Source organism: Lottia gigantea, assembly GCF_000327385.1.
Source record: "Lottia gigantea unplaced genomic scaffold LOTGIsca_32, whole genome shotgun sequence".
Taxonomy (NCBI): domain Eukaryota; kingdom Metazoa; phylum Mollusca; class Gastropoda; family Lottiidae; genus Lottia; species Lottia gigantea.
In genome coordinates, this window is record NW_008709073.1 from 2,045,408 (window position 1) to 2,057,283 (window position 11,876).

Here is an 11,876-nt window from a genome sequence, read left to right on the forward strand (position 1 = left end):
TTTTCACATCTATTGCATGGATATCATACTCTTAAAGTCATACTACGTCTTAGAATGAACATCAAATTTAGAATTAAAGTTCTCAAGAATGGTCAATATGAGTATATGAACTATGATAATAATATGTCATAAAGTTACAACAGAATCCCTGTAAAATCTGGAAAATTCATAAAACTAAGTAATTATTGAAAAACGCCTAAACTTAATATTAAGCATTTTTCAATAGTTAATTGCATATTTATGGATAATTACTAATTTTTTGGATTTATCGGATTATATAAGGATCCTGTTATGTTATTTATGACACCACATATTTCACTGATGAGTATATGCTCTTATTGGCCAAGTTTAAAATTATCAAATTTTATGTTCATTCTAACACGTAGTATTACTCTAAGATTGGTTAAGGAGATGGGGGGATTTGAGAAAGATTTTACTGTATGCACAACCTTAATTATATAATATAATAATACTGTATAATATTTTCTGAGGTTTATGTGTTTTAATTTTCTCTTTCTATATTAAAGTTCATCACAGCACACAGGGCAATGATACAGATGAATTCAAATAGGTGAAACTCCAATGAAAAATTCCTTCAGTCCAGTCCTTTCCTGAAATGTTAGGCTAGTAGCTTTAGAATTATCGATGATAACTTCTTATTTTCTCATCATATTCAACTAGATTTAACCCCTAAAGAGATACTTGACCATAGCCAAGATAATTATTTGTTCAAGGACATGCTTTGTTTGTTATGAACCTGGACTCAGTGTAATTCAAGTTAGTGGCTTTGTTATCTTATCTGTGGCCTGGCCCTAGCTCTGCACATGTTCAAATTCTTTCTATATTCAACAGCATTCAATAGTCAATGCAAATATCAGTGATTCAATTTGTGACCTATTTCAGTACATAAAATATCTTCATAAATAACAAATATCTCGATATAGGTCACAATTAGACACATAGTAAACAGCGAACAGCTGATTTTCCACTGGAACAAGTAGGAGTTATCAGCTGTAATGCACGGCACGCCGGTTCATATATTAGCAATGACGTAATATCGTTCTAATTAACAATTAATACTTACTGATGAAGGTATGATTGACACTAAAATCAAAAGAGACCATATTTTGTCGAGTATTCTCAGTCCCCAATCCATTTTGACAGTAAACCATAGTCTGTACTACTAACACTTTCAACCACCGACAGTCAGCTGTCAGGTTATTTTTAGTACGGTATAGACTTGATTATCTAGATCACGTGGTATTTCATTAAATATTCGACGCACTGGTTGATAGAGACTAGACGTCTCGTGGCGGGAAATATTGGCGGAAAACACATGTGAATCATGCCTTTTATTATGAAATGTTAGGAAAGTTTACTGGAATTACCGATTATAGCATCTTATGATAAGCTTTGATCGGATATCATCCTTTAAATAAATTCTGATATATAAATTATTTGTATTTCATTTGATCCATCTATTATGAGTGAATCTTAGTAGGCCCTAATTTTGCAAAAGCTGTCAACTTCTCTCTCTTATTTTGTCAATGTCAATTTGCGTTAGTATGAAAATGTCTTTGAACGTTAGGCTACTACTATAAGGCAATGGACCAGAAAAGTTTGTGAAAATAAAGACTCAGGCCCTGATGTAGGGGAAGATGCACGACACTTGAACCATTGACCTTGCTAGCAAACATTAGGAGGGGGGCGAGCAGGGGCCACAAAATTTTCAAGAGGGCCATAGACCATTTTTTCACTATTACAATCTATTTAATACTATACATCTCTACTTCCCTGGTTTTCACTCTCTGGGGGTGTGGGACTAGGGTGTCAGGGTGTGACCAACTGGTGTAGGAAAGGAATTTGTTTTGAATTGAGAGAGCATCACATCAACACATGCTGAAGATGTGGATGAAACTAAATTTTGAGGTGTAAAAGGTCCCAGGTGATTGCTCCAGGTGTGTGAAGACTGAGAAAGGTAGGGAACCACTGCTCTACTGGCAATAAAACCATAGAAATTTGCAGAAAATGTGTCAGTAGATATGCATCAGCTTTGGTTGGAAGTGTAATTGGATATTTTATATATCATCCTGATATTACCTTTTTTTTCAACATTAAAAAAACAGAAAAACTAGTGTATCTGTATAATATATTAATGATTTCTACTATGTACATAATGAATATTTATAATAATATGAGTAAAAGAAGGGTAATCAAATGATAAATGTTAACTCATAACACACAGGATAAAAAATTATCATTTAAAAGAGGAACAGTTTTCAGTTCAAAGAATCACCAAGCTTAGGTAAGCTACAGTTTTCAACTTGACATCATCAAACCCCAAAATAATGTATTAATAATTACATGATACAATTACATGTTGATGTTATTATGTAACACACAATATAGTGACAGGCGAGATTTTGTACGTTTGCATTTGTTATTCATCAATAGCAATTTACTTCTGTTAATGTTATCCAAGAAAAGCAAAGATATTTGTTTAAAATCCAAACAAAAACAGTATTTTTTGTTGCAAAAATAGTATATTGAACTAAAAACTATACAACTTCTGTATTTAAATTACCTCTAAATAAATGAACTGTTCTTCTTTACTCTACATCCATTTGTGATGGTACATAATGAGAACCATTCAGGCTGGGAATTCATTGACTGATTACAATACAGTGTAATTTTGAAAATTTGAATATAGTGCACATCGCTACTGGCTTTGCAGAAAGTGGTAATAGGAAAAATCTCTTTTCTGTAAATATTATTCAGCAGGTCTAGTTGAAAAACTTAAACACATTGGCATAACACAAACACACAAAAATCAATCCTGATTTCCATCCTTAATACACCATACCCAAATAAGAATTCTTAGTAATAAATACACCATATACATAATGAAATTTACAATAAGTTTAGATATATATATCTTTCAATGAAGGAATATATTATAATTATATTTACATCTATAGTTCTTTTAAGCCAAATTGCAATATTTTGGTATATGCATAATCAAGGATATCTATGCACATTCAAGGTTGTTGCATAACATATACGAGAACAGAGAAGATTAAATGGTTATTAAAATCACTGGGACTAATGTAGCCTGTATGTGCACAAATGTTTGACTATACTGTGTCCTTCCAGGCTTCATAAACAAGAAATCTTGCTTCATTTTAAAGAATTCAAGTGCAATTTCAGTAGGATTTTTCACTGGTTTGGTTCCTTTTCCACAGATTACTACTCTCTAAATTAGAGATAAAAAAGCCATGTTTCCACATGACTAGATCAATGTAACCATGGAAGCTTGCCATGGCTTCTCATTTCAAAGAAGTTGTGAAAATTAAAATTGTAATAACTAGATCAATCCACTAGTTTACCAGCACCTTCAAAACCCACTGACAAAATAAAATGATGAAGTCAATAGGATTCTATTTTCGTACAAAACCAGCCATTGGTGGTGGAGCATTAGCTGACAAGGCAGGAGGAGGTCCTTGAGATGTTGATGGTCCTAAACCACCATAAGCACTGGTTGATGACATACTGCTAGGAGGCATGCCACTAGGAGGCATACCATATCCTTGTTGTCCCATTGGTGGTGGTACCATGGTTGGGACAGGTGGAGGCTTATATTGAGTAAACTGTTGCTCAGATGTACTTGTATGGGGAGGGGGTTGATATCTAGGGGGTGTGTACATGGGTGGGGGTTGAGTTCCCGCTCTTTTATGAACCCCTTCTGGTCCAGGCATCTGTGGTGTAATGCCGAATGGCATATAAATCTCTTTTAGCACCATTAATACTGTATCTTCTGATCCCCTAAAAATAGATTAATTCAGGCTTTAAGTACTTCATCACAAATAAGGTTGGTAAATTGCTAAATTCAGATTTATTAACCAATCAGATTGTTGGATTTCGTAAAATCATTTCAGTTTTAACTAAAAAGAAACTGATTCAATGGAACTTTGGAACAGGAACTTACAAAGTGTGAAATGAAGGCAAACACACTTCAGTAATTTCTACATCATTGACATACACACTATGTCAAGCTATTACGAACTGTGCATAATACCTTGACTGCAAAAGCCAATTTCTGGTATCACAGATGTTTGTAAATGCATCGCTAAGCTAGGGAACACAGCAAATCATAGTCCCCAAACACATTGTTTACAATCTTGTGGTCCAGAGCTCTGGTTGGCTGTATTGACAATGTACAATCCAAGTAAAAAAAGCTTAAGTCTCTGATACAAAAGTAGTAATTGCAGTCAAGGTATTAGACGCAGTGCATAATAGCTTGATACAGTGAAGAGGCTAATTTGTTTACAGAATGAAGGATATTCAGGCTATTAAGGATGTGACATAAAAAAGGTTTCAACGAGAATTTAAGTGGTAATAAAATCCTAAGAGATATAAAAAACTAAATTTAGGGTGTGTAAAAGCCTGGCAACCAATGTTTAGAGCGATAAAAATTGATATTGGTAAGGAAATGTCATTTCTATCACCAAAACTAAACTAATCCCTATTATTCACCAAATAAATTATGGACTTGGATTTTTAGTTTCAATACTATTCAATTATTCAGATCGAGATGTTTCATTTACTGTTTTTTATTTGTGGGTGACTTCACTTGACATCCCTTGTCTCACAAAATTATTAATAAAATTGTGGTCAATCAAAAGTGGCAGTAAAAGTTGTCATACTTTATGTTAACCAATTAAAACCACTTTTAACTGTCAAGTCGACAAGCAGGCAGAACATTTTTTTATTGAACAGATCATTTGATAGGCTGAAAGGTTACAAACCTAGAGCATATTGTGTTGTATAACACATATGGAATGGGGAGTCACCCATAAAAAAAACATAAAACAAACCATCTAGTAATCTGATTGAATACTTATCAAATCCAAAATTGGGAGAAATGACAAATGCTTACCAATAGAATTCTTGGCTAGAAATTATTATAAAAGCCAGTGTGAAAATTTGCCAATGCCAGGACATATTTTACATGTAAAACCATTTTTTATACCCATTATGTCAAGATTTCCTTTTATTTTTAATTCATGCTTACTTATTAATAATTACTTGTACAGATAAAACTAAGTAATTATTGCTTATAATCATTAAAGTGTTTATCAATAATTACTAGTAGTTTGATGGATTTATTAGATTGTGCAGGGATGAATTTATAGTCGGAGAAAATACAATTTTATGTTCATTTTAAGAGGAAGTATTCATTAAGGAAAATAATGTAATGAAAGATATAACTTGGCAAATATAGCCAAAGATTAAGGCCAATATGAGATAAGCATACTTACCAATAACAACCATGACTAGCCAAAGCAAATAAATAATCATTAAAGCTTTCTATTGGTTTTTCCTGTAAGACATAATCTATTCTTCTTCCTTCATTTAACTGTCCCATACTGACATCACTATCTTGGTTAGAACAAACAGCTGAAAATATCAATAATAAAGCTTATGGTCTGTCTAAATCAGAATGCAAATATTACATTTTTTATATGTATCAAGGTCACTGATAGCATCAATTTTCACCATTCCAATTTTAATCAGACGTCTGTGGTTCTTGCAATTCCACAAAAACTAAGTATTTGATGAGATTCCAGAAGCAAATAATAACATTTTCATTGGTTAAAATTTTCAACAAAATCAACCCTAAGACAATGTAAGGCTCTCACTCATTTTGTAATTGATATTTAAATTCATACGAAACTGATTGGCAAAATTTCTTCTGTAAACATTGTTGACAGCATAGAGATCTGAATTTGATTAAAATTAGACTTACATCCTGTTTCATCTTTATCTGAATCACTAATTTGTAATTCTTCCATAGCACTAGATACTTGTTGATTAACTTCTGCCTCTAAAGATTCAGTACTGCCACGATGAGCTAGAGCAAAATCTTGAATAGAATGCCAAGTACTCTTTAGAGATTCCATAAACTTATTTTTTAAATCGGCGCCCACACGTGACAAACTTTCTTTTAATTCTGGAAGTATAAAGTTATACATAAAATTGGTAACAAACTTTCAACATTCTCACAACTGGATGAAAAGAGGGAAAAGAGTGCCTGAAAGTCTGGATGATATTGTCTCACTATGGTGTTTTTGTACTATGGTAGTCTCGATTATCACTGCCTAGCCATGCCCAAAAGCTGGCAATTCTTACAGACCATTGTTACAAAGGTTAGGGATTCAAATTATGGAATGTGTAAATAGCATGAAAAGAAATAGTAATTCAATTCAAATGGTTTGCACCACAGACTAGATTTGAAATAAAGGTCTTAGAAAATTTGTTTTTGAAAAAAAAGTAAGGATTGAGACATAATTCCTGTTTTTAAAGGGACAAGTGAGCCATTTTGGGGGGGTTAAATTTGGTCTTGAGCATATGTAAATGAATAGAATGTAAAATATTCGTACCTAAATGGAGTCGTTTTCTACCTTTATGATGAGGTAATAAAAAAGGTTTAATGACACTAGCTGCAGGATTAACTAACGGTTCCAGACGATATGCTACAGGATCAAACTATAAAAACATCAGAAATACATGAATGAAATAGGGTTTCATGTTTGATTTTTCTGCTTTTCTGTTTATCTGGTCTAACGATAACAAAAAATGAAATGAAATGAATGGAGTTTTACGTCCTACTTTTCTTCTTATGACAGTTAAAACCTCCTATTATCTTACAATTTTCTTATTCTGTTTCATGGATTTTTGCATATGAATGTGGCCTGTGGGACACAAAGTAGGCTACATGTTTGGATAATTCAGATTGCATAATTAACAAAGAGAATTGCCTTGAAAAGTCATAACCCGACCTATTATTTTTTGGGAAATTTTGTGGGTCAGTCAATCCACAATCCACAATCTCATTTTGTCTTCAACTTAAAATTATGCAAAAATACTTAGGATATATGAAAATCCAGGAATTTAATCCTATAGTATGTTTAAAGAGCTCATCCACATGATTTTGGTGAAATTTCACAGAAGTTTGGCTCCAATTGCTTTTTTTATCAACTCAAAGTCAACCAAACACTATCAGTACTATTCAAATACAAATAAAATCAAGCGGTAAAATTCAATTGACCAACAAAATTGAGAAAAATTTAGTTAACTTACAGGATGAAAGATATTATAAAATCTAGGACAAGTTGGTAATTTGAATTCTTCTCCCATTTGTTCTACACCTCTAACAGACAGAAAGACACCAATAGGTGACCCCAGGGCAAACAGAGCTGATGGTGAAAACTGTAGTTGTGGATACTGTACAAAAGGTTGTCCTGTACCAGCCAATCCATGTGTATATTCCACTGCACTGTGGTCTTGTCCTTTTAAAGCACTGTAATATATAAGAGTATGGGTGATATTGGTTCAAGTGGATATCACGATATCACAATATCACGATAAGTGTATCTTATGTACATATGGTTTTATTGTGATATTGGAATATGGCCAAGTCTATGATATGAATAAGAATAAGGTTTCAAAGGTCCTGTTCACCTTGGTATTGACATTTCCTGGTTTATCTGTACCCATTTACCCATGAGTTGACAAGAAATGGCTTACGCAGGTTGACCAGGATTAGAACCCACAACTATTATATTTGATATATTTCTATGAATACAGACTTAGGTTGATCTACTGAATAAATCGATAACATCACAAAACTTGAGAATCTAAATTTTTTGTTTAGTTTATTTTCTGTCAGTCATCTTTGCAATTCCCATTGATATTTTCAATTTAGAGTCAAATAATCCATTTCAATCATATCTTACTTTTGATGCTGACTGAGCCCAGCTTCAGCCATCATTTTTAATTGCTGCTCTCTTAATCTATTTTCTGATTCTACTTTTTGAGCAATTTCTGCTTGTTTTCTTGCCTGAAAAATTATCACAAATGCATTATTTTTCCACTAGGCCTAAAACACTAGTCTTGGATATGGTCGATCTAACTAAAGCGATTTCCACAAAAATCAATAAAATTCTGTTCATACTCAGATACTCTAGAATCTTCACAATGTTAAGACAAAATTTACAGACTGTGTCTAATACCTTGACTGCAATAGCCACCTTTCTAGTTCCAAGGAAGTTTGTAAATACAGTGATGTGATTGGATTGTGCTTGCAAATACAACCAATCCGAGCCCTTGATAGAAAGACTGTGATGATGCTCTTGATGAATCTTACCTTTCTCTGTTGTTCTTCCAATAATAAACCTTGTAATTTCTTACGAGGTCCCATTGGTAAGCCTAGATCTTTTAAGTCTTGTTCACTACACATTATCTACAAGAATAATATCTTATTTACTATTCTTATTTCTGAGATACACAAAAAAACCCATTTTTTGCTGTTCAGAAAGATGTGATATATGCAAATCTTCAGAACTTCCATCTCATGATCTCACCCATTAGTAAAGACAGTTCCTGGTGGAGATGGTAATGTCTGCAAGTTTTCAAGCAAGAATTCAACTTACCAGAGATTCCATGTCTATTTGTTCCTGTTGGAAGACTTGTATTTTATCTTGTAAACCAACTCTTTCTAATAAATCTTCTAAACTTAAATCATCATCTTCTTCTTCTTCAGCATCTTTACTCTAAATATAGGACATGGACATCATGAAATGTAGATCTAGATGTTTCATTGTGTTTTTCTGTGGGTTATGTTATAGGTCATCCATGATCTGAAGAAATTCTTCTTTTAATTTTGTTCAGTTGAATTTTGAGCTATTTTCTTTTTCAAACTTTTACTGACACTTATATCTTTTTGTATAACTCAGATCTGAATGTTTCATTGTTTTTCGGTGGGTTACTTTTTACATCATCTATGATCTGAAGAAATTCTTCTTATAATTTTGTTCAGTTTTGTTCAATTTAGAGCTTTCTTTTTCTCTCTCAAACTTTTACTGACACTTATATGTTATTGTATGACTCAGATCTATATGTTTTATTGTGTTTTTCTGTGGCTTACTTTTTTACATCATCCATGATCTAAAGAAATTCTTATTTTAATTTTGTTCAGTTGAATTTTGAGCTATTTTCTCTTTCAAACTTTTATCTTTTTAAACAATTTCCAAACCTCCGTACTACCAACCTTATTTTCTTCCTCTGATATCAAGTTGGTACTATTATCTGGTAAGTCTGTTGAAGGGGGAGGGGACATTTCTTGTTGTTGAGCATCAGGGTTAATTTGATGTAACAATAGATCAAATAATATGGAAGATCCTAAAATGAAGAAAAATATCTTAAAGGGATTGTAAAGAGGTTTTCTAAACTTTTTATGTGTATCAGGGACACTGATAGCATTAATTTGTACCATTCTAATTTTCATTCCGACATCTGTGTTTCTTGCAATTCCACTAAATCTGACATGTTTTATGATGTCACAAGAGGGGAACTGCATAGTGCATAGATATGAATAGTAGCTTCCAGTAGCTCCCCTCTAGTGACATCATAAAACGCGTTAGTTTTAGTGGAATTGCACGAATCACAGACGTCAGAATGAAAATTGGAATGGTACCCCAGGCAAAAATCTAAATTTAAACAAATTTGCTTCCTATGTACCAAGCTTCATAAAAATTGGACAAAACTAGAGGAATCAAAAGGAATTAATTTTAGCTTGATCTTTGTTATGCTTATATACATACAAACTCACCTAAACTATGTCCAGCAACAGATACTGAGCCATTAAAGGTAGGATGTCTGGACAAAAATAAATTATAAATTCGATTGATTTCATTACCAACTGTTTCAGCTATTAACTGTAAAATATTAAAAATAACACTAACATTAGCATTGCCTTATTATGTCAATCAATCAAATTTCAACTATTATTTCTAAGGTAATTGCAATTTACAGATTCCAAATTGTAACAACCAAAAACCAAGACCCAACATACTAGTCTGTGAGAAGAGCACTGGAAAATTTGAAATCATAGTGTATACTAATGCAGATGGTAAAAATTTCCTACAATGCATGAGCATTTCATGTTTTTATTCACCAAATCTGATTTAAAAAATGGCAGACATTTGGTTGGGTGATGTTTGGGTGACAATCGATTTGAGAGTTCTGAACAGGTTCCATCTGTTCCAATTCTTCCCTCAGTTGACTTGTACAGCGGAATATGTCATGTTCAAAATATTCCAATCTATATCCTTTTCCTCCATTTTGAATTCTGTCTGCACCTTGTACCTTCATGTGGAATGTGTTCTGAACTCTGTTCCAACTTGTTTTATTTCGTGTTCTGTTGATTTCATGAATCCCAAACGTGCTGAACACACCCATCGAGCAACCCAAAGATTTTATTTGCGAGGAGAAGAGTTTATACCAAGGGAGATAACTCACCTGACAATAAGCAGGACTAGTATAAAACAATATATCTAACAGTGTATCATTAACAAATTGACGTAATTTAGCAGTACTAGGTAGAGTGATAGCTTTCAATCGTCTACAAAAGAAACAAGATTATAATTTTCTTCTATACCTTGGTTTTATAAATATTTTTGAAGCATTATGGGGAGATCATACAATCAAAATGGCTCAAGAAAACAAAAAATCATTTGATTATTATCATATCTTGACAACAGCAAACTTATCATCATGCCATGTTCTCTGTTGCTTCCATAGTAGATTTTGGGGGCGTGAACTTTGAACTAAATCTGTTGCGAATGAAGCAAGGAGTGGAAGTATACAAGCAATTGCACTATCTGTTTCCTGTCAATGGTAGCTTTTTATAAAGTTTATAAATATTGTGGTTTCCTTTTTAGATGTTTATTTTTTCTCGTGTTAAAAAGCCTTGCAAGAAACATAGAAATTTATTAAAGTTATATACTTACTCATCTATACCAGTAGCATCAGAATGTAAGGCCATATGCCAATGTACAGGTAGATATTCCACTCGGCTAATACGACCATTTTCTTTATATGGTTTATAATGACTGTCTAATAGACTGTGAGATATAGACCGGAAATCATCAACTACAATATACAATATTTAATATACTGGTTTATGAATAATCTGATTAAAAATACCATGGATGTCAGATATCATCAACTACAATATACAATAATTAATATACCGGTTTATGAATAAGCTGATTAAAATACCATGGATGTCAGATATCATCAACTACAATATATAATATTTAATATACCGTCGGTATCCAGAAATTACTGTTGTCTTGTAGTTCATGAATCACTGATTAAAATACCATGGATGTCAGATATCGTAGTTCAGAACTTTTAACAGTATACCACACCAAAGTTATGAAGCAATAATATAGCATCCTTCAATGGCTTATAAGAACCACAAGTTATAGTTTTATGGATAGATACTTCTAGAATATCTATTTCTTTATAGGTGATTCTCACATCTTCATCAGGAATATAAATCATATCAATTATTATATTCCTAATGACAGTGTGAGAACCACAGAAAAACATTGAAAGTAATGAATATTCTAGAAGTATCTATCTATAAATTTGTTTCAATGTAGTTATAAAATCATTAATGACAAAATTGAGAACCTATTGGTTACTCAGACAGATCCCAACGTAATAATATAAAGTCATGATACACTAATTTGTTAATACTTACCACCTTCCACTATACTTCTAAATTTAACATCACAAAAATCACCAATACCATGTACAATAAATACAAGATGATCTACTTGATTTGTTTCACCTGTATTAATAAAACAAAAATAAAGAAATTTAAAGATGGGTTCCCTTATTTTCATATATGAAAATGCTAACACTTATATGAACAGAAAGTAGAGGTGTTCTAATGACTTTGAAAAATACAAGTTTGTCTCACATGTCAACAATTACTTCATAATAAGCTAAATTAGAAGAGAATA

General features: G+C 32.5%; 1 protein-coding gene across 1 annotated transcript in view; it reads right to left on the reverse strand.

Moving 5' to 3' along the window:
* Nucleotides 1-2,132: 2,132 nt before the first annotated feature.
* Nucleotides 2,133-11,876, reverse strand: part of LOTGIDRAFT_232837 (hypothetical protein) — a gene marked incomplete at its 5' end in the record, with an annotated part of 20,807 nt that continues 11,063 nt past the window's right edge. The window contains 13 exons of the mRNA XM_009058057.1: nt 2,133-3,822; nt 5,319-5,457; nt 5,807-6,010; nt 6,441-6,546; nt 7,141-7,360; nt 7,797-7,900; nt 8,207-8,302; nt 8,493-8,612; nt 9,110-9,240; nt 9,671-9,776; nt 10,360-10,462; nt 10,851-10,992; nt 11,612-11,701. Coding sequence (XP_009056305.1) covers nt 3,438-3,822; nt 5,319-5,457; nt 5,807-6,010; nt 6,441-6,546; nt 7,141-7,360; nt 7,797-7,900; nt 8,207-8,302; nt 8,493-8,612; nt 9,110-9,240; nt 9,671-9,776; nt 10,360-10,462; nt 10,851-10,992; nt 11,612-11,701 — 1,946 coding nt within the window. The 3' untranslated portion in view covers nt 2,133-3,437. The remainder of the gene's footprint in view (nt 3,823-5,318; nt 5,458-5,806; nt 6,011-6,440; nt 6,547-7,140; nt 7,361-7,796; nt 7,901-8,206; nt 8,303-8,492; nt 8,613-9,109; nt 9,241-9,670; nt 9,777-10,359; nt 10,463-10,850; nt 10,993-11,611; nt 11,702-11,876) is intronic.